The sequence below is a fragment of the Budorcas taxicolor genome, chromosome 18 (genome assembly GCF_023091745.1).
Source record: "Budorcas taxicolor isolate Tak-1 chromosome 18, Takin1.1, whole genome shotgun sequence".
Lineage (NCBI taxonomy): Eukaryota > Metazoa > Chordata > Mammalia > Artiodactyla > Bovidae > Budorcas > Budorcas taxicolor.
The window spans coordinates 24891208-24914734 of NC_068927.1; the positions used below are offsets into that span (position 1 = coordinate 24891208).

A 23527-nucleotide genomic window follows, 5' to 3' on the forward strand; every position below is an offset into this window, starting at 1 on the left:
AGAGTGCGGGTCTGGAGACTAGGCTTGTGTGCCAGACCCGGTTGGAACTTAGGAAATAAAAGTATCTCAACTGTCAGAGTCATTGAGGGAAACTTTGTGTCTAGGTATACTTCGGCTTCCGTGTGACTGCATTATAAAAGCCACAAAGTCCCTGATCTACTGGAGTGCCCAACACTGTGCCAGCCCCTGTCCTGGTTCACCAGCGCCCCTGTCTGTCCCAGAGTTCGAGTGCTTCTGTGGCTTGCGGTGGCGCTGGGTGTAGAGACAGGCAAAAGGTCTATTTTGTATTCTGTGTGGCCTTCGTGGGCAAGGGCTCGGCCTGTGACTCAGTTGTGTTTGCCTTGCCAGCGCCTCGCTGAACAAACAGTGGTTGGGTTGGTTACTCCTCCGCGGACTGTTAGCGGTGAAGCGTGGGCGGGTGCGAGCGAGTGAGCGTGCGAACTGGAAGAGGACCCGCACTCTCCACCACCGTCACCACCGGCCTGGAGGGGCGAGCTGCCGGTGATGCAAAGCCCCAAGAAAGGGGCAGCGAGCCATTGTGGGAGAGGGCGTAATGGAGTCCAGAGACTTACTCCAGTGTAGCTGCTTCTCCTCCGTCTGGCAGCTCTTGCCCACAACCTCTCTAGAGAAAGGCTCCCCCCGCAGTATTGGGTCCCCAGTGTCTCCTCCCTCGCCGTCTGGCGGGGAGTTGGTGGACGGGAGGCTGAGCCGGAGACGTGCAGATGTCCAAGGCCTGTCTCTCGCCCACCTGCTGCTGCTGGTGGAGGATAGTCACCCCGGACTCCCAGCGCCCTGAACGCTGGCATCCATCTGGGTCTCCAGCGCTCTCGTGGGTCCTTTAAACTAGGGGGAGAAACCAGGGGAGGGTGGACGGCGATCCGCTTTGGAGCCCAGCCTCCTCGCGAACAAGAAATCCGCTAACTCCGCGATTTACTGTGGCGTAGAAAAAGCAGAGCGTTCGCTGGCGCGTGGTCCGCTGCCTCGTTCCCTTTGTGCGTCGGAACGCGGACCGGCCACCAGGGCCCGCTTGTGTCGGAACCGCCGCTCCTCCTCCCCGACTTAGCAGGGGAGGAAAGTTGGAAGAGATCGTCGCGCCTGGGATGTGATTGTCATCCTGGGGCCGGCGCTCGTGAGTCTGAGTGAGAGAGAGGGAGAGACCGATGAGGGGAGGAGGGGAGGAATAAGAGGAGGGGGGAGAGGAGGGCCGCGGAGGAGAGGCGGGCGCTAGGGAGGGGCGAGGGGAGCGCCAGCGAGCGGGAGAGGGAGCCGGGGAGGAAGAGGGAGAGGACGAGGAGCGCCTGGCGGCCGGGTTGGCTGCGGCCGCCCAGAGGCTCCTGCCAGTCCTCCCACCGACTACACCCCGGGAAGGAGGAGCTTCAGGCGCGCACAAGGCGTCAGAATCCTCAATTTCCAACTTAGCATCTTGGCAGGACCTTTGCGAAGCCAAAAGCGGAGCCCCCCAGTGCAAAGAGCGAGGGGGAAAAAGAGAAAGCAACAAGGGAGGGGGGGGAAACCCTGCCGGGAGGAGCGAGGCGCGCGGAGGAGCGGGCTCATCGGTCGCAGCCGGAGGCGCGCGGGAAGCCAGCGAGGAGGCGCCGCGGGCCGGAGCCCGGGAGCCGGGGCCCGAGGAGCGGCGGCCCGGGGCAGGCGGAGACCAGGTGCCCGCCCGCTCGCCCTCGCAGGGCGCCGCCCGGCTCGTTGGCGGCCGCGGCGCGGAGCGCCCCATGCCCGTGTGTGGCCATGTCCTACCCGCAGGGCTACTTGTACCAGCCGTCCGCCTCGCTGGCGCTCTACTCTTGCCCGGCGTACAGCACCAGCGTCATCTCGGGGCCCCGCACGGATGAGCTCGGCCGCTCGTCGTCGGGCTCCGCGTTCTCGCCCTACGCCGGCTCCACCGCCTTCACGGCGCCCTCGCCGGGCTACAACTCGCACCTCCAGTACGGTGCCGATCCCGCGGCGGCAGCCGCCGCCGCCTTCTCTTCGTACGTGGTAAGTAAGCGGGAGCCTGGGCGGGCGAGGGCAGCTGGGGCCGCGCGTGGCGGGCGGGGGTTGCGGGGGACACGGGCCTCGGCTTCACCGCGGACCGTCCCGCCGAGCCTCGCGGCCCCTGCGAACTTGGGCGATTGTCTCTCTCGGCTTCGCCCGGGTTTCGGGCTCAGGAGTTGCACGGAGAGGAGAGCCGCGTCTTGCTCAGATCGCTAACTTGGCGGAAGGGGTTTTTTGGGGGAGAGGTCGCTTCAAAGAGCAACATTTGGTTCAAACGTGAGCTCCAGGCCGTCCTGCACATTTTACTCTATTTCATTTTGGGGGGTTTGGCCATTTGGCGAAAAGTAGTTCAAAAGAAATAGATCCGAAATCTGAACAGAAGCGTGCTCGGTCTGTGTAAATGTGTTTGGCCTCGCCTTTAATTAGTCCTCCAAAATGTTGCAAATCCGTAATCCTATCTTCGCAATCCGATTTGGAGGTATTAAATTTCTGAAAAGTCGGGCGAGCTGCGGTGCATCCGGGATTTTTCGGCCGGGTGCACTTTCTGGAAAAGCGCCGTGGCTTCGGTTTGGGGTAACACTTTTGGAGGGGAGGGGGTGCAGGGACAAGGCTTGTATCTTCGTTTGCCTTTCTCTGTGGGGGAAAAAAATTCCTTGACTTCCTTTGCTCACTACCCTTGTTTCTACTGCGCAGCCACTCGGGCGCAGAGAGCAGAGTCGCCGCCGCTGCCCGGGCCTCTCTCTGGGTAGAGGGGCCTGGCCTCGGTGGCCGGATCTGCTCACGCGGGGGAGGACGTGCCCAGCCAGAGGGGGGCCTACCAGGTGCCGGGGAAGCCTGGACTGCTCCAAGAGCCTCCAAGGACTCAGGGATTGGCGGCCTCTGCTTCCTTCTAAGGAGAAAGAGGGGTTGCCCCCGGGTCTGAGCCCTCCAGCCCTACCCCAGGGGAAGCCTGAGTGCGGGCCTCGCTGCCCGAAGACCCCTGGGCGCAGAGGAAGTGTGCTTCGGTCGCCCAGGTGCCAACTGGGGACCACGGCCCACTCACGTTCTCTCTGCCCGTTCCCTGCAGGGCTCTCCCTACGACCATACACCGGGCATGGCAGGTTCCTTGGGGTACCACCCGTACGCGGCGCCCCTGGGCTCGTACCCGTACGGGGACCCCGCGTACCGGAAGAACGCCACGCGAGACGCCACCGCTACGCTCAAGGCCTGGCTCAACGAGCACCGCAAGAACCCCTACCCCACCAAGGGCGAGAAGATCATGCTGGCCATCATCACCAAGATGACCCTCACCCAGGTGTCCACCTGGTTCGCCAACGCGCGCCGGCGCCTCAAGAAGGAGAACAAGATGACGTGGACGCCACGGAACCGCAGCGAGGACGAGGAGGAGGAGGAGAACATTGATCTGGAGAAGAACGACGAGGATGAGCCCCAGAAGGCCGAGGACAAGGGCGACCCCGAGGGCCCCGAAGCAGGTTGGTGGACGCGGGAAAGGGTGTGTGGAGCCAAAGAGGGGCCTGGAGAGGGGGCGCCCAAGGCCTGGAGATTGGGGACAGGGCCTTTTGCCTTTGCGGGTGGGGACCTGTGGCCTTCGTGCCTCTGACCGCCTGGGTTTCACCCGCAGGAGGAGCAGAGCAAAAGGCGGTTTCGGGCTGTGAACGGCTGCAGGGGCCGCCCACCCCTGCCGGCAAGGAGACCGAGGGCAGCCTCAGCGACTCGGATTTTAAGGAGCCGCCATCCGAGGGCCGCCTCGACGCGCTGCCCGGGCCCCCCCGCGCCGGCGGGCTCTCCCCGGCCGGGCCCGCGGCAGCGCGGCTGGCCGAGGACCCAGCCCCTCATTACCCCTCCGGCGCGCCGGCTCCGGGCCCGCACCCAGCCGCGGGAGAGCTGCCCCCCGGTCCCGGAGGGTCCTCGGTCATACACTCGCCGCCACCGCCGCCGCCGCAGGCGGTGCTCGCCAAGCCCAAACTGTGGTCTCTGGCGGAGATCGCCACATCCTCGGACAAGGTCAAGGACGGGGGCGGCGGGAGCGAGGGCTCTCCGTGCCCACCGTGCCCCGGGCCCGTAGCTGGGCAAGCCCTAGGAGGCAGCCGCGCCTCGCCAGCCCCGGCGCCATCGCGCTCGCCCTCGGCGCAGTGTCCCTTCCCAGGCGGGACGGTGTTGTCCCGGCCTCTCTACTACACGGCGCCCTTCTATCCTGGCTACACGAACTATGGCTCCTTCGGACACCTTCACGGCCACCCGGGGCCCGGGCCAGGCCCCACCACGGGTCCGGGCTCGCATTTCAATGGATTAAACCAGACCGTGTTGAATCGAGCGGACGCTTTGGCTAAAGACCCGAAAATGTTGCGGAGCCAGTCCCAGCTAGACCTGTGCAAAGACTCTCCCTATGAATTGAAGAAAGGTATGTCCGACATTTAACGCGGGCTGCGTCGGTCCCGGACCTTCCTAATTTATTAAAAAAAGAAAACATGGCCTTGGCAGTTATTTTTCCATCAACATGAGAGAAAAGCAAAACTACCCCTCCTACTAAAAAGTTTATAGTACATGGAGATGGATGATATAAAAATGTAAACATCTCCACACACCCACAGAAATGTCTTAACCAACTGAAAAGAAAAATTTAAAAAAGGATTTGTATTAAATCTTATTCTGTATATTTAATGTAGCATTTTTGTATTTAAATTGATAATTCAATATCTTTGAAGTAAATTATGAAATTAAGACACCTGTACAGGCATTTAATGTTTTTTTTGTAATATAAATATATACATTTGTGTTTCCCCCAAAACTGTTTCATAGTTTAAAAATACAGGTTTAATTTAATTTTTTTACACCTATTGATTTTTTCTGGGTATGAGCTAAAGTATTATTACAGAAAGGAAACAGGTTATATACTCTTAGATTTGAAAAGTAAAAGAAACTGCAGCCGCCTTTGTAAAATGCAAAATATTTAATTAAAAGAGATTTTAACATAATCAGAGCCACTCATTACTTGTTACAAGCCTCAATAAACTGTCCATCGCCCTGGACAAAAGATGCAACCTGCAACTTTTTTTCGAAGTGGGGAATGAAAGGTTCCACCGAACCCAGTTTGCCAGCGGGAAACCGTAATTAGGCTTCGAGCTCCAGGGAACCTGGCCCTGCCCGGAATGCAAATTTGGATCACTGATGCGGGCTGCTGTGGGGGGTGATTGGACCCTGGAGGAGGGACGAGAGAGACCCAAGTGTGTGCCCAGAAGGGAGAAGAGATGGCAAAGCCAGTTAGAGACACGCACCACCCGAGCTCCAACGCTTAACCTAATTACTTCCAATCAGTGTCGTGTTTTATGCAAAGCAATCAGCTGGTGAACTTTGCTAATGAGTTCGATTTTATGCCGGATTTAGCCCTTATTACTATTTCAAAGGTGCTCTGGGCTAATGCGGGCGGGAAGCAGTTGGGGGATGCCAAGGAGAAGGCTTTCCCAAGTCACTGTCGTCTCTGCCTCTTCAAAACTGGGCATTGATCTCTTCGCTGGATTTCATTAAATTAGTAAATGTTCCATCCGCGACCGTGCGGGTGGTAGGCGGCCGGGTAGATTCCCCGCGCAGCCGCGGGGCTGGGGCCGCGGGACCAGCGAGGGGACGGTTCCCCCCTTTCACAGGTAGGTGTCACACTTGTCCTGAATTACAAGCCTGCACTTTGCAGAGTAGATTGGCAAGAGAGGGGGCGGAAGTGGGGGAGGGAGCACCACAGGCGCTTGGGGGAAGGAAGGGGAGCCCCGGATGGACCAGAAGAGTCCCCCGCCCCACCCCACGGACCCCGTTTTCGGACAAGAGGCATTCAGCAGTTAAAGGACATTTGCCTAGATAATGAGGCCGTTGTGGATTTGATCAGGCTTGTCGTCACCTTAGCACGTCTCCCATCGCTCATTCAAGAGTCTCGAGTAGCTGCAAAAGTATTTCTGAGGTTTTATTTTCTCCATTTAATCCCGCACATTTCATCTCAAAACGAAGTCAGGTCGGGTCTCAGTCCCAAACGAGGAAGAGAAACCGCCCTGCGCCCGAGGCCCGCTAGCACTGTCGGTGCTCCAGTCTCCATTTTGCGCTGGAGATGGAGAACCGCGGACGCGTGGAATTTCGTGGGAAATTTTCACTGGTCGGGGAAGGGGAGGCTTTAGGGCAAAAACGTACGCCAGCGAGGGAAATTAATTTGCTCTATTAAACCCAAGCCTCTGAGTGTAGAGAGAATGTGTTTGCACATAACACCAGTTTAATTAGGCTAAATCAAAATGCACATATTTGCATTTCTACTCAAGAGTACTTTAACCCTACTTGATTTTTTAAACACCGCCCGAACTTTCACCGGAGTTTTTACTTTTGCTACTTTTTCTTTTTCCTTTAAACCTGCAACGGGGCTCTTTTAGCTTATTCGAATTTAAACAAGTTTGAAACCAGCATTGTCCAGATGTTTTGGCGAATGGCAGTCGACTTCAGAGTTTAAATTAGTGAGAAAATTCACTCAGGGAAAATGGTTTCAAACTTGGAAGTGTGAATGATTAAATATGCATGAAACGATCGTATTTTACTTTGTCCCTTTAATTATAAATGATTTTTTTAAAACAATTGAATTCCAGAGATGACTTGCCCTACCCCCCGCGCTCCAATCCCCTCCACCCACAACCGCCCCCCGCACACACAGCCCGGTTCACAATCAGCTTTTTCCCCCCTGTTGAATATGTAACCCCAGGAATCACCTTCTCTTCTAAAAAAGTCAGAATAGGCCAGTCCAGTTTAAGGACGACATCAACTCTGCGGGATTTGGAAGCACTGGCCCTAAACCCTGCCCAACGATTTTAAAAAGAAAATTACAGGCCTCCTTGTGTTCCCGGGAATATGCAAATGGCGAGGCGCGGGCCTCCCGGGTCTGATTGCCGAGGCTCGGGGCTGGGAGCCGAATGCCCGCGGGGGCTGCCTGGGAACGGGAGCCGCGCACCGGGGAGCCCGCGGCATTTTTCCCCAACGAGGGGCTGCGGGAAGCGCCTCCAGCTGGGCAGCGAGACCGCCAGAGGTTGGAAGGCTGATGCCCAAATTCGCTGTCCCCTGCCTGCATCCCTCCTACCCTGGCCTCTAGTTTTCTTTGCGTACTTTGCCCTAAGTACAAGCTCCGAATTAAGTTTAGGGTTTTCTCCTTTCCAGAGCTAGGGTTCGCTGACCAATGTTTTTTTCTGGTGTGTAGAGACTTTTCAGTTTGGGGGCTGCCTGCCGGGCGGATCGAGGTATGTGCGGTTAAGACAGTCTCCCGCGTTTAATCTCAGAAGTAGTGGCTTGTCTGTAAGGTTCCAAGTCCCTCCTAGAGCCTCTGAGCCTCTGCTTGGCCACATCTTGGGCCGTGTCGAAGGCAATGCTCTTTGCAAGGGGCGGTGGGGCGGGGAGGGCAGGGGGGAAACCTTCCGGCCTGTGCCGGAGGTTTGTTCGCACACTTGAACTGGGGCGCGCAAATTACGCGATACGAAGCAGCGCCTAAAACACCTCGTTGCGGGGGTTGCGCGGCATTTGCCACCTGCGCTTGGCTGCGCTGGTTCCAGTGCCTAAACAGAGGCTAGCCTGACACTGAGGGTGACTAGGAGTCGCTGCATCTCGCAAAAGAGTTGCTGAGTCCAGCAACAGAGGCCGCGGGATCACTGAGTGGGGTCCCTGCAGTCAGCCCCCGCCACCCTTACCCAGGGAGCTCCAAACCAGAGACCCGCTGGGTTTCTTCCCCTTTCCCCCTCTGTGCGCGGCAGAATCAGCTTCTGGGATTTGGGGTGACAAGCCAACAGCCCAGTCAGTCCCCGAGGGCTCAGAGAGGTTGAGGCTGCAGAAAGGGCCCCTTTTCTTCCCCACTCCTCGGATCCGGGGCCCAGTGTCCGAAGTGTTGTTCTTAGGCCTGGGTGAGGAGCCTTCATCGAGGCCTCCTGGTTGCAAACCCCTCGGGGCCCTCTCATTTCCCCCGAGATGTACGCAGCTCTTGGAACCTGGAAGATTGAGGGTCTGGGGTAAGGTGGTCGTGCGTGCGGTTTCAGAACGGGTGATGCCAACCAGCCCACCTGTCCCGCCTCACAAGCTGCCAACCCCGGGCAGAGACACGAAATAACGCCCTTGCAAAGCGCCCAAACTGAAAGGAATGTGCCTGCGCTCCCAAGAGGGAGACGCAGGCGGATGCAGTTCAGGAAGGGCGCCGCCTACTGGTCCCCGAGCGCCCTGCGGCTCGCAGAGAGAAGAAGTTAGGCGACACCCGGCCATGCCCCCTCCTCACCCCCCGCCCACCCCCGCCGCTGGATCCTTAGCTCTGGACCCCAAGAGGGTCAAATGTAAACTCCCCCGCCATCCCACTCGCTCCGGCCTGGGACCCAGAACCTAGTTAACACTGGGGATTCGGGAAGCAGGGCCTGCGACCAAAAGAGGATTAACCCTGCAGATGCCTGCCAAGGCTGGGGCACAGTCTTTACAAACCAGCTGCAGGCAGTTGAGCAATCTGCGGGCGGCCGGAGCAGCCTGCTGGTGGGGGCCGCCGCCCGCGCAGCCCGGGCATTTCGGGTGCTCCCGCTCGGCTTTAGGGGCACGCATTCCATTTCTGCGGGCCTTCCCGTGCCCGGCCTCAGGGCCCCCGGACAGTTTTTTATTTGCGGTTTGGCATGTAGCGGGGTCTACCATGCAGCCGCGGCCCCCAGAGATCATTTCTATCTTCTGGCCTGTGGGTTAGACATCTTTGCTGCTAAAACTACCCTCAAATTCTTCAAACCCGGTTTAGAGCGAATCTTTAATGAGGCCGGCGTGGCAAAGCTGGAGGTGCTCACCTGGACATGCCCTCTACCCCTCCTGAAGGTGTCCCCTGATCTCCCCTCGGGCCAGGACGTTGGAGGACAGCGGGAGGCGCGCCCTCTGTTTGGCTCTTCGCATTCCTTTGCCTCTCGGCCGCCGAATAGGAGGGAAATCGGCCGGACCTGGAACTTGCCTCCTGCTCTTCCCCCTAAACTGGCCAAAGCTGCCGGACTGTCCGTAGACCCACCCCGCGGGTCTCCCTTTTGGACCAGGCCGGAGCGGTTCTTCTTTTCGTTTTCGCTCTAAATGCGACTTGGGTCCCAGGCACCAGGTGGGGCCCAGGTTGTGGCCTAACACGATCGCCTCGGGGGCCGGGAGGCAGCTCCGGCTGCACACCCCGCCCTAGCCGGAGCCCCTCCGGGCCGTTGGGGATCTCTGGCCTCCAGTCGGCCTCAAGCCCCAACCCAAGGTCCCCAAGGCCGCCCTCCGGGCCGCGCTCGTTTCCGGCGCCCGGAGGAGTCCGGCGCTCCCAGACGCCACTTTTCCCAGTGAAATCTGCTTTTATTTGCTCCGAGCAAACCCCGGGCTCTCAGTGCTCCCGCCTGATGGATGCAAATGTAAATGTGCACTTATTTAATTGGATCAGGCCCCAAGATAAAAGAGATAAACGGCTCCCCGTTTGCTAACTTATTTTCCGAGGCAGCGCCGCGTGGAGGGGAAGCTAATGAAGGAGGGGCGCGTCGCCGGGCGCTCGAGCTCTCCGCGGCCGTGCGCGCTGGTCAGTCGGTTCGGTGGACCGCGGCTCCTCGTCCATCTCCCCTGCCCGCCGGGTAGGATCCGCTTGGTACCTTCTGTGCACCAGGACCGGAAAGTGAGAAGGCGCGGCTTTGGCTTCGCGCTTGCCAATACCCAACCATTCGCCACAATGTTCTGAGGTTTGTTCCCCTCTCCTTTCATACCCAACTCCCTATACTGGAGTCCTACTGGCCAGGCCCATTCGATGGAAAAATCCTTTCCTGCTCCCCTCCCCAGGCGTCATCTTTCACCCCATGTGGCTAGGGCCGCGAAAAAGGCCAGGCGTGTCCCCCACCTCCAGCCACCAGGGTCCCGTGGAGCCGCCCTCCAGGCGCGGAGAGCCTCTTCTCTGTTCCCAGACGGCTCTCTTTTTGATCCGGGGATTTCTTTCAGGACTGGCATGGACACACCCTCTCCCCAATAAAGTATGCCCGCAATACACATAACCCTTCCATGGTTTCAAAGGGCCGCCGAACCCCGACATCCAGACTGTATGAGGGGAAAGGGCTACCTGGTTCTCCCCTCCCCTGGGCGAGAGTTCAGAACTTCAGCATCAGTACGTCTGTCTCCTTAACCCTCGGAGAAGTTCGTTAACCGATTTTGATCCTCGGTGTTTCCAACAGTTTCTTTCCTGTTCAGAAGGTTGAGGAGCAGGTAGGGGTGGGTGAGGGCAAAAGGGCGGCTGAGACAGACTTCGGAGGATGGGTGCAAAAGAGCTGGGGAAAGGGGGCGCCCTAGGCCGAGACACTCGCCAGGTAGCCGTCGCAAGCTAGGCTGGGCAGGGCTGGGCCTGGTGAGGGCCGGCTGGTCCGGGCGGCCCGGCCGCGCCCGGTTCCCAGTGCGCTGATGGATTGGCTTGTCAGGAGAGCTCTGTGCGCGGAGCCCATCAGAAAGCACTTACATCGCTAAACTGAAATTACTGTCTTTTCAGGGGCTAATTTGTGTAACTCCCATGGAGGGGCTTGGAGGGGGTTTGATGAGGCATAAAATGATGATTAATGAATTTATTGGCCGCTGCTCATCAAACAAGGGCTGGAGAGCTCTGGTGCGCACCAGCGGCCTGTCGGAAGCGCTCCACACAGCTGGGGTTCTACCTCAGAGGATTCAGCGTCTTCAAGGATTTCTATTTGCATCCAGCCCTGGCCCTGGGCGCTTTCCTTTTCTTTAGCCACTTTTTGCTGACCAGCCTTGTATTTGGGATGTGGACTCCAGCCATTCCACCATCCCAGCAGGCTGTCGGCTGTAGTGTGGGGTGGTACGGGGGCTGGGAGGGACTCCTGTGGCAGCAGGCTCAGAGGTGGACAGCGCTGCTCCAGTATTCTAGAAGCCAGGACTTGACCAGGGCACCCCAGGCAGTACGGAGATGTAGGCTGTTGTCCAGAGGCATTATAGCTTACTGGTTGGGCCCTTTGGCCTTGGTGACTCAATTCTACGTCTGCAATTTAATAAGCTGTGTGTCCCTGGGCAGATCACATAACCTCTCTGAACCTCAATGGCCCCTTCTGTACAATGGCCTGTACCACCTGTTTTGTGAGGATTCTAATGGGTGGCATGTGGTCATCCTTTGATAGAGTTATTATGGTCATATCTCTTAAGACCTCACTTCACTGAAGATGCTAGCCGAGGCCTGAGGGTAGGGGAGGGAGGGAGGAAGACTTGAGGCTTTGGGTTCTGACTTGGGGAAAATCCTGCCAGCATGGCTGGTATCCTGTAGCACTCTTCCCTTCCCTACCTCCCTGGCATCTGTATATTACTCTCTAGAACTTGATTAAGGGGGGCAGTGGGAGCCTGAGAAGGCAGCTCTGACCTTTGGGAGCTGACTAGACCTGGCTTGGGATCCCCTACAGGGGCAGAATTGAATTTCCGGTTAGCCCACACGACTGTTCACAGCTGTTCTGATTCACATATAACCCACCCTTTCTCTACAGGCTCCTATCTTTGGGAGTGTGTCCTGAGGGCCTTTTGGCTACTTCCTCTAGTCTGAATAAAAAATCTGTAGCCCATAAACATATAAACTCAGCTTGGAGTCTTTGCCTCCCCTACCTACCTGTACCCCACACAGCGCCCCGCCCACATCTCCCAACAACAGGCTCTAACCTTTGTCTCCCCAGGACTTGCTGCCCTGCTGAAGCAGCACATGGGAAGCCCTTGGCATCGACCAATCCAGTGGAAAGCTTAGGCTGGGCCCCATATTAGTGCAGCTCCACTTAAATCCTTACCTTCTCTCTCTCCAGCATACATTAATTGAGCATCTATAATGTGCCAAATACATTGTTCTAGGTGATGACGATGCAGCGAGCAGCAAAGCAAAGTCCCTGCCTTCCTGGAGCTTACATTTTAGAGAGGACAGAAAGTAAACAAATAAGTGTAATAATGGCTAATCACCATTTCCAGGTGATGAGCATTAGGAAAAAAAATTAAGGCAAGGCAGTCTGGGAAGCATCGCCTGGGAGGGGGCACTTGAGTGGATAAGCTGGGGGAATGGGTGCCTGTGCATGCATTTTCATTCAGTTGTGTCTGACTCTTTGTGATCCCATGGACTGTAGCCTGCCAGGCTCCTCTATCTATGGGATTTCCCAAGCAAGAATACTGGAATGGGTTGCCATTTCCTCCTCCAGGGGATCTTCCTGATCCAGGATCAAACTCAAGTCTCCTAAATCTCTTGCATTGGCAGGTGGATTCTTAACCACTGAACCACCTGAAAAGGACAGGCAGATAATCGGAGGGAGAGAATTCCAGGCAGAAGGCATAGCAGGTGCAAAGATCCTGAGGTAGGAGCAAGTTTGAGCAACAGCAATAAAACTTTTGAGGGAGGGAATTAGACCAAGGCAAAGCCAGGTTCACATTATATGGGGCCTCATAGGTCCATGTGAGACTTTTTGGATTTTATGATGACAGAGAGGGAGGAAGTGGGAGAGGGAAGGTTTTCAGGGGAGAGATAGGATCTAAGTTATGTTTTGAAGGCATCCCCAGGTATGAGGAGCTGAGACTCTGGAAGGGTAAGAGTAGACACAGGGACCAGTTAAGAAGCTGATGGAGAATTTTAGGGGGAGGTGATGGAATTCAGTCTTGGACCAGCATGGTAGCCAGGGAAATGGAAGCAGTCAGGTTTGGGCGATAATTTGAAGGAAGGGTCAACAAGTTTTGCTGGTGGGTTGGATCTATAAACACTCTTGGGAACAAGAGAAATGGAATTCTGGGTGCCTTCAAGAATTTGAACCTGAAAACCCAGAGGCATGGAGTTGCCATTTGCTGAGGTGGCCAACAGTAAGGAAGGAGCAGGGATTTGTTTTTTTTCAGAGAAGGGGAAGTAAGATACTCCCTTGACCTGATGGCCAAATCCTTTGGCCCAAAGGAGTTGCTCTTAACACGCTGGCAATCCAGTGGCAAAGGACTTGGTGTCCGGGCCAAACCCTGAAGTGAACAGATCGTACCTCCTGAAACCAGAGATCTCAGAACTCTCTAGTTCAGTTCCCTTTTTATTCCTGTCTTTTTTTTTCCTTTTCTTTTTTTTTTAAATCAGTGGAGAAACTGAGGTTTAGAAAGTGAAAATGACTTGCCCAAGCTCACATAGTGAGTTTACGTGTGCACGTGTGCTAGGTCGCTTCAGTCGTGTCCAGCTCTTTGTGATCCTATGGTGAACCCTCCAGGCCCTTCTGTCCATGGGATTCTCCAGGCAAGAATGCTGGAGTGGGTTGCCTTGCCCTCCTCCAGGGGATCTTCCCAACCCCAGGGATCATACCCTTGTCTCTTGCATCTCTTGCACTGGCAGCAGGTTCTTTACCACTAGCGCCACCTGGGAAGCCCCACTGAGTCTATAGGCAGAACCAAACGGAAACCCGAGTCTCCTAACACCTAGGCTGTGTTCTCTCCCTCTGTCTCAGCCAAGCTAAGATATCGCAGATATCTGTATTTTAACCGAGAACTCCTGGAAACAAAATGCCTTAACAGAGAGGAATGAATTTATAATGGTGGAATCTCAGACACTATGACAGGCTGTCAAGGGAGATATTTTTAGACTGGGCCGGGAAACATCTTAGCCCTCCTCCAACGCTGCTGGAGGATGGGCTGCCTCCTCAGGACTCCGGGTGTGAAGTACAGATGAGGAAAAAGCTAGAAGTATGTCATCTCCCCTAGACACTCACCAGCCAGGAAGGACTAGGACCGCTGCTCCTGCCAAGGAGTGTTTACTTCCCTAAATAATTGCCATCTGAAAAGATTTGCTCATTTCTCCTGTTGGAAGTAACTGCCTGCCCGCCCACAATGAACTCACATAATGCAAGCAAAAAATGAATGTGCCTTCACCCATCATTTTACAGAGCAACTTCTAGCAAACATATGTAAGTGGGGACAAGGACTTCAATCATGAGTCTTTCATGCATTTATTTTGCATTTCCTCTTCTTTTTAAAAACTTTAAAAAAATTTTGTTCTTGTTGTCGTTTAGTTGCTAAGTCATGTCCAGCCTTTTTGTGACCCTGTGGACTGTAGCCCACCAGGCTCCTCTGTCCATGGGATTTTCCAGGCAAGAATACTGGAGTGGGTTGCCATTTCCTTCTCCATCTTCTTCTTCTTCTTTTTGATGTCTCAGTTTGACTGTTTTTTGCTTCCTCCAACCCCTCAATCCTTTTCTTGAATCCTTGTATTTTATATATGGTCGTCAGCTTGGGGATTTTTTTTTTTTCCTGTAAAAACTATCGGTGGCTTTGTCCCCAAGGGAACCCACAGGCCCTTAGAAACATCATCTCAACATCTTTCAAGCAGAGTGAGACATCTGTTAGCTTTAGATTCCAAATACCCTCACAGTTCCAGAACATACCAGACACCTTCCCAGCTAACACAGTTTGACATCAGACTTACCACACAGTTGTCATTTCTGAGACTTTCTTTTTTTAGCTCTAAACCACAAGTTTTGTTGTTGTTGTTGTTGGTTGGTTGATTGGTTGGTTTTGTTTGCCTTCTATTTGTATCCAGCATCTAAATCTAAACCCTGTAGTAATAGGTGGCTCTTCCTCTAAACACTCACACGTGCAAAGATCTTCATGGCTAGTTGAGGACTGACTCTCTTGCATCACATAAAAGAGTGGATGAGTGGTGACTTGGAGAAAAGGGCTCATTTGGAATAAACACCACCTCTTTACTCTCATGAAGAATGTGGTAGAAATTGTTGGCCTGGTTTATTTTGGCTGGTGGAGATTATTTTTTCTCTCCAGACTTGTTTTTTCCTTCCTACCTTCTTTTAAGTTTTTTCTTTGAATCTGGTGGTAAATGCCTGACAACTTCTAGAAAATGTCTGAGAAGACTCCGTAGGACTCAAAATTGCAAGGAAAGAACCCTTACCTTGCTCAGTGTTCCCTGAAACTTACTCATTTGAGCCCCACCTTCCCAATACTCATCATCACCTCTGACTCTTGAAACTACTATTTACAGAATAATTTCCTTCGAATTTTGTCACCATTTCCTCATATTGAAAGGAATGTGTATACCATCACAGTCACCGAAAGCTAGTATCCCTTGTCATCAATGGAAGACAATGATTGCAAAACTAACTAACTTAGTGACGTTCTTGGCTGCCTGGGCTTCGAAGGCAACTGGCGTCTCTCAGGGTCTCTGGTTGTTCTAGAGGTTTCCCCCCAACCCCAGTCCTTCTGCTTTGCCCATGATTGTGTGTCTCCTCCTCCCCGCTCCCCCCGCCAGAAATGTGCTTACTACACTTTGAAAAATAGTAACTGCTCATTTTATAGAAATGGAAACTCAGGCCCTGAGAGGTAAAACCATTTGCTCAAGATCATGCAGCTGGCTGGTGACAGAGCAGTCAGAGATGCCTGCTTCCTGTCCCCACCCTATCCCCCCTTGCTCTTTCCTAATTAATCCCCTGCACTATAACCCTCTGAGCTCCCCTGTCCATGGAATTTTCCAGGCAAGAATGCTGGAGTGGGTTGCCATTTCTTCCTCCAGGGAACCTTCCCTGGGAACCCTTATGGCTTCCCAGGTGGCTCAGGGGGGAAAGAATTCACCTGCAATGTAAGAGACGCAGGTTCCATCCCTGGGTCAGGAATATCCCTGGAGGAGGGCACAGCAACCAACTCCAGTATTCTTGCCTGGAGAACCCCATGGACAGAGGAGCCTGGAGGGCCACGGCCCATGAGAGATCACAAAGAGTCGGACACAACTGAAGTCACTGAGCATGCACTGTAGCCCTTATCTCCAGGCGTGCTTCTGCAGGAGCAGGACCGAGATGGGAGGATCATTAGAAACCCGCTAAGCTTTGGTTCCTTGCATTCCACTGGTTCTGCAGGGCCTGAGTCTCTTTTATTGTAGTTCATTTTGGGGGGGGGGGTTAAGAACTTCCCAGGTAGCAAAGTGGTAAGGAATCTGCCTGCCAATGCAGGAGACACAGGAGACGAGGGTTCAAGAAGAGTTGGGAAGATTCCCTGGAGGAAGAAATGGCAACCCACTCCAGCATTCTTGCCTGGAAAATTCCATGGACAGGGGAGCTCAGAGGGCTGCAGTCCTTGGGGTCGCAAAGTGTCAGGCAACTTAGTGACTGAGCATGCACACTTTAGGGATAAGAGGCTCAGATCTACAAACCAATATGCTCTTTGACACCATGAAAGACTCTAGTCCTTCTCTGTTCCTTCTGCAGGGCAAGAAGAGAGGCTCTGAGCAAAGTTTGGGGAAGGGGTGGGTGAGCTTGAGGACATGGATCCATTGCCCTTTGAGAGGTCCCTGCCCCTTCAGCGCCCCCTTTGCCAGATGCTTACAGATGGGAGGTCCCCATCTCTCTCCCCTTCTTCCTAAAGCTGGCCAAAGAGACACATGGGAACTCTGTTTAGTGCTATCGGGTAGAGGGCTGTTGGGTTGGCAGCTGTAATGTCACTCGAAGTTAAGCCCCCACCCCAAACATACACCTCGTCCCTTTCCCCTCTCTTTCCTTTTCTCTCTGGGCGCGGACCTTCAGCCTAGCCTGTTTGTTGGGTAGGCCCTCCGCAGCCTGCCCAGAAGCTCTGCCACACCCCTCAATGGTGCTGCAGCGCACCTGGCCTACCTCCAGTGCCGCCCCTGCCCCTGCTCCAGGGCACTCATCTCACCACCTGCATTATATCTCCAGCCAGAAGGACTTCGAATACCTAAAATTCAAAACGTCCCAAACTAGGTTATTTTATTCTTTTCAATGCACTGGTAAATGGGATTGTTTCCTCAATGTCTATGTTTCCTTAATTTCTATATATATGGTAGAGTACTATTCAGCCATTAAAAAGAAGAATGAAAATTTGCCATGTGCAACAACATGGATGGAGTTTGAGGGTATTAGGCCAGAAAGTGAAATCAGTGACACAGAAAAAGACAAGTACTGTCTGATATCACTTATGTGTGTGTGCGTGTGTGTGTGTGTGTGTGTGAGTTGTTTAGTCATGTCTGACTCTTTGCCGCCCTATGGACTGTAGCCCACCAGGATCCTTTGTCTGTGGGATTCTCCAGGCAAGAATACCAGAGTGGGTTGCCATTCCTTTCTCCAGGGATCTTCCTGACCCAGAGATCGAACCCCGGTCTCCTGCATGTGAAATCTAAAAAATACAACAAACTAGTGAATATAACAAAAAAGAAGCAGACTCACAGACACAGAAAACAAGCTGGTGGTTACCAGTGGGGAGAGAGAAGAGGAGAAGAGCAATATAGGAGTAGGGGAGGGACAGATACAAGCTAGTAGGTATAAAATAAGCTACACAGATACACTGTACAACACGAAGAATATACCCAATATTTTCATAAAAACTATAAATGGAGAATAAACTTTAAAATTTGTGAATACTATATTGTACTATATACCTATAGTATATAATATTGTACATCAACTATACTTTAATAAAAATAATTATATATATATATTTTATATATAAGAATAAAGCCATATAAAATGACAGATGAAAAAAAGTGTCCCAAACTAAAGTCACCCCCTTCCCATTCCCAGCCTCACCCCAGATCTTGGTTTCTCTTGCCTTCCTTCATCCAGTGATCCAGTGGAAAGGCTTTAGAAATGTGCCAGCCGTTTGCTTTCCCCCATGCTTCACATGCATGCAGTCCTCAAGTCCTATAGATCCTTCTGAGAAGCCTTATTCAACTGTATCTCCCACCCACAGCACTAGTCTGAGCCTCATCCTCTATCACACTGACCATCACATACCCTCCTGAGGGTCCCAGCCATGTTTGTAGAACCAACATAGAGACCAAAGCCTGCAGCACCCTGGGTATTCAATACCTGTTGATGGAAGTGAAAATGAAGAAATGCACCCCAAGCCAGGATACTTGGATTTTCCCATAGAAATATGAATTTTGAAACTGCTGTGCGATCAGACAGATCAAAATTCAAATCTTGACTGTACTCTATTATCTGGGGTGTATTGAAGAACCAGACTAGACAATCAGGAAATCTAAACAGAGTGGTGATTGGGTGCCAGACTTCTTGGATTCCATTCCCCTCTGTGCCCTCTGTCAGCTGTGCAACCCGGGGAAAGTTTCTTAGCCTCTCTGAAATTCAGCATCTGCATCTATACAACAAGAATAATACAGTACCTACCTCATTGCTTGTTTAAATGTTAGAGTGAAAGTGAAAGGCACTCAGTCGTGTCCAACTCTGCGACCCCATGGACTACACAGTCCATGGAATTCTCCAGGCCAGAATACTGGAATGGGTAGCTGTTCCCTTCTCCAGGGGATCTTCCCAATCCAGGGATCACACCCAGGTCTCCCACATTACAGGTGGATTCTTTACCGGCTGAGCCACCAGGGAAGCCCAAGAATACTAGGATGAGTAGCCTATCCCTTCTCCAGGGGATCTTCCCGACCCAGGAATTGAACTGGGGTCTCCTGCATTGCAGGCGGATTCTTTACCAGCTGAGCTACCAGGGAAGCCCAAATGTTCAAAAATGAGGATTAAATGAGATAATGGATACAAAGCCCACTGAAGCCCATGGTGAACTCTCAAGAAATGTGAGCACTTACCATTATTGCTTACTACATATAGTTTCCTATGATTGAAAATGACTTCATCTGAGAACTTCTAAAATTGTGTAGCATGTTTTCTCCAGTTCTTAACTACTTCACATCTTTTTGCTGACCAGCAATGGTTAAAATGGCTAGAATTAAATAAAAAAAAAAAGCTTATTTTAAGAATCATTCCTTGGAACATTATTTCATTACTTAAACTTTCTGCTGACTCATCTGTTCCATGGTAACTGAGTCTCTCTTTACCAATAACTTTAATTACATCAATCACTCATTTCCAAAATTGCTGAGTAATGAAAACTCCTAGAGGTGACACCATGGACTTCTGCCACAAAAGCATGGACTTTTGGGGGGAGGTAGAATAGGCTTTTCTTTATTTTTTAAAAATAGCAGTCAGTACTTCAAATAGGGAGCATAATCTCACTACTGAAGTAGTCAGTACTTCAAATGTTTAGCTTTCATGATTTACTATCTGTCCATTTATCTCTCTATTACTTTATAATTAGGAATGACAAGTCACAACTTCCTGAATTGAATGGAATGGAATTTGTTTCCTCTTCTGACATTTCTTAATCACGTCTCCACCTTGATGATAAGATAAATGATGTTTGAGAATTCCAACACCTATTCCTTTGCTAAAAGCTGCTAATCAATTGCATAGAACAGTGGTTAACATAATACCTAAACAATTATTTTGCTATTGATAATAAGAGCTACCTCACTGAGCTCTTAGTGTATACTAGTTATTCCACTGAAGGTTTTACATACATGAGCTCAGTAAAGCCTCATCAAACCTAGGGAGTATGTATTATTATTAGGCCCATTTTATAGGTGAAGAAACTGGGGCACTGAGGTTTACTTGCCTGAGTCAGTGTTAAAGTGAGATATGAACCTAGGAATATCTGACTCTTGTGTTTTGGGCCTAGCTGGATCCAGGAGGGAGTTGCTGTGTGTTCTTTACAGTTTTAGGCAGCAGTTGTTTTTCTGGCTACTTCGTGGCTCTATTCTGCGGTGAGTAGAATAAGTTACCTGCTATCTGCTGAGCCTGAAACGCTATCTGATGCTGCAGAGAGGCGGTGATCCTCAGTGTGATGAGGGCCAGGGTGACGGTGGGGAGGGGGTTGGCGTGCATCTCTCGAAACCCCTCCCTGAAGAGTATGCTCTTCCTTCCTCCTGGCCCCTTCAGGCCCTGTCCTCTCCCTCTGGGACTGTGACATCAGCCTCCTAATGGGCCTTTCTGTCCCCAGGCGCTCTCCCATCTTTCCACCCACATGCTCTTGCCTTGTTAGCCAGGAGACAGTAGCCAGGGGAGCTACAGAAGGTTGTGGAGTGGGAGAGTGGCAAAATCTAAGCTGCATTTCGACCGATAGAAGTCACAGTTCCCCCCTCTGTCTTTGAAGCTCTTCATCCGTCTGACCCCATGCGCCCGTGTGACAACACCCTTTCCTGGGTGTATTGTGTTCTGGCCACACTGGCTACACAGTCACTTTCCAAGCCACTTGTCCCAGCCTGGCTCCTTGGCATCAGAGCAACCACCCAGTCACCTGTCCAAATGCACTCGCCCTTCAGAGACTGTGTTCAGTTCTTCTAGAGGCTTCCAGGACATTCTCAGTGGCTCCAGTCCCACACTGCTCCCTCTCCAGAGGAGGTGCTGTTGGGGAAAAGGCATCAGGGAAGTCCTTCCTTCTTGCTTTTCTTGTTCAAAACTATTTGACTTGGCTGTTTGGGAGGACTTATGCTTCCATGCAAGTTTTAGGATCAATTTATTATGTTGAAATCATTGATTTTTGCTCTTTTTCTCTCAGTACTGTGCCAGGTACAGCGTCTGAGCTTCAGGGTAATAGGGATGAGAGCATCCAGGTAATTCTCTGAGGATACAGATGGAGAAAGGAACCAGATGCATGCCAGGTTCTACCAGGAAATCTGAGGGCCCAGGTGTCTTACCTTGGGTGCAGGGGAGAGGCAAAGGTGGGGGCTCCAGGCAGGATGAGGGAGGGGCTCACTACCTGCTCCTGGTGAATGGCCCTCACCTATGCCTGGTGTTCTTTGCAGGGTGAGAAACTGGTTGGGTGAGGACTTGTACCCACACCCAGTGAAGGAGGTTTCCTCACTTCGATCAGGGTTCCCTTAATACCCGTGGCCCAGTCTTGAGCCCTATGGGGGACAAGCACAGGGCCTCCAGAGTACATCATGACGAGCAATGCAGCCTCGGGAGCCAGGATGCCTGGGCTCCCGCCCTCCACCCTCAGCTCACACCTGCCCCACCTCAGCCAATGGCACCACCATTTCGAAACCTGAGACTCAGCCTCAGCTTTCCCTGTCTTCTCCAGATTGTCGTCTCCAGGTACCAAATCTGGATTCAGATTTGGTGGATTCAACGTCCTTAATTTTTTTCGAGTCTCCACTTCCTTCCTGTCGCCAACGCTGGAATCCAGGCCACTGTCATCTCTCATCTCCTTGATAGCCTCCCAGACCTGGTCCTATTCCCTGAAATTGATTTTGCCCATGAAGATAGATTGGGTATGTGATGATATCATTCTTCTGCCTAAAATATTTATCAGTTCTCTACTGCCCTCACAAAGGCTTTAACTCCTAAGTATGATATTCCTTTAATTATTAGGCTCTAAACCTACAAAACCATTTGTCATTTCTATGTACTGTTTTGCTTCTGGGATTTTGTACATGCTGTTTACTCTGTCATGCCCCAGTTCTCACTGTCTGCGCCCGACCTTTCTACAGTCAACCCCTAGATGGTGAAAGGTTTGTGCTTAAATTTCCCTCCTCCCTCAGTGATAAAGGAGCAAAGCAAGGAACAAGCAAAACTACCTACTTGTGCGAACTTCGGTACTTAATTCATCTCTGAAGTTTGGTTTCTCTTTCTCTAAAATGGGGCACAATCATAGTTATAAGGGTCCATTCTAGATAGACAGTTTAAAAGTCATAGGATTGTTTTGAGGATTAAAAGAGATCATTGCAGGCAAATTTCACAAACCAGTGGGGAATAAACAGAGACACAAGACCCAGTCCTAGCCTTAAGGAACTTTCCATGAAATCAGATTCACACCAACATGGCTGACAGCTCCTGGAGAACCATTTCCTTCCTTCTCTTTTCCTAAAGGAACCCCACCTCTGTGTGGAGTGGCAATGTGCCCAGCCCTAAGGGATGAACCATTTATATCTGGGCCAGTTGTGATCATCCTATTTCCCTTGCCAGATGCTCACTTTCCCAAGTTCCCTTGCAATGAGGAAGTCAGGTGACCCATTCTGGCCAATGAGACATGAAGAGAATCTAATCTTTCTGAATCTCAGTCTCAGCTTTTTTTAAATGAGGAGGTGGGATCAAAGACCAGTGTTGTTTAGTCCTCTTGTTTTTTTTATTTTTTTTTTTAAGCAGAGAATCCCACTTTTTTAGTTCCAAAGAAATCTTACATGGAATGCTAATATTTAACAAACAGAGCACAATTACTCTAATTGAAAGGGAGCTTGGAGAGCACGGGAACTCCAGTGTAGGCTTAACAACCATGAAACAACACTTGGAAAACCACTGGGTCAGAGCATCTCTACATCCTGTAGTGGATATGCATAATTTTATTTGTGTATATTTTTGGATATTTATTCTAGTCCAGCATTCTGAATTTCCCTTGGGAACCATCTGTCTTCACCTCTGGGTCTAAATGCTTTTGACGAACTTAATTCAATTTTGATTCTAGGGTAGACATATGATTTAAGGCTGCCCAACATTCCATCCCCCTGGGTTCAGTGACTGGTTTAGGAATGTACACATGACCCAAAATGGTCCAGACTGAGATTGAAGCCTCAGATTTTTAGTAAATTTGAAGAGAGGTACAGGCTCTTTTTTCTCATGGAACTTTAACTTGGGTCTATAAAGACCTGAAAAAAAGTCTACAAGAACAGGAACAGAGCTAAGAGATGGTAAAAGACAAGATGTTAGAGACTTTGAGCCCTTGGATTAAGTTTTGCCTGAAGACAGACCTGCCACTGAATTTTAGTTTTGTGAGTCAATAAATTTCCTTTCACTTAAGTAGTTTGAGTTTCACCTTCTGTATTTGCAACTCAGATTTTCCCAATAAGTACAGATCCTTTCCATATCTAGAATCTTGGATCCTCTGAGAGGTATATATGAAGGCTGTTTCACAAAATTTTCAGTTTTTCTCCTCCTGGGCAGGTGGCAGAATTGTCCTTCTCCACTGGTTCTGAGAGACGCAGGGCATATACCTTCCTTTGCCAAGGAAATACATGTTATTTCCAGGTGGGTCTTTAAACATCGTGCACAATTCACCACAATTCTCTTTTTCTTTCCCATAATGATGTGCCAGATGGTGGAGCCTCTATCATCCTGGGTCCCAGGCTGAGGACAACATGAAGTGGAGACCCCTGCTGACCCTCGATGGATACGCACCGTGAGCAAGAAATAAACCTCTGTTGTTTTAAGCCATTGAGATTTGGGGTCATTTGTTATAACAGCATAACTTAGCCTATCCTGAATAATATATTCAGAAACATTCTCCTCCTCCTCTTTCTCCTTCTTCCCTTCCTTGTCCCTTCCTTTCCCACAGCTGCCCTGCTCTGCCCAGCAGTCTTATATAACTCTATTTCTTAACTTATCTTCTGTCAACAGACTATTAACAGGCATCTGTGATTGGTCATCTCCTGCCTTCCCAGTGATATTCAAGTGGACCTTGGCAGGAGATCACCAGCCTGCCCCACAAGACCATGACCCTGGCATCATCAGCAGTGCCCATCAATTACAGCTGTCAGTCAGTAGGCCTCCCCAGCACTGGCCTCAGCAGGAGGTAACTTCCTCAGCAAATTATTGGAGTCACAGGGCTCTGCATTCTGAAACAAAACCTTCTCCAGGAATGCCCATTCATTATCTTAGGAAGATGAACAAGATCCTGAAGTTTGTGCTTTGGTAGTCGTAACAATACTCTGCCAACATAA

The 23527-nt window shown here is 51.6% G+C and overlaps 1 protein-coding gene across 1 annotated transcript; it reads left to right on the forward strand.

The window, feature by feature from the left end:
* The first annotated feature begins 1740 nt into the window (after positions 1 to 1740).
* On the forward strand, positions 1741 to 22991 carry IRX5 (iroquois homeobox 5). Its single transcript, XM_052656426.1, has 4 exons — positions 1741 to 1989; positions 3053 to 3458; positions 3608 to 4387; positions 22903 to 22991. Exons 1-4 carry the CDS (start codon positions 1741 to 1743, stop codon positions 22947 to 22949), a joined length of 1482 nt encoding a protein of 493 aa, XP_052512386.1. The 3' UTR covers positions 22950 to 22991.
* Positions 22992 to 23527: the final 536 nt, after the last annotated feature.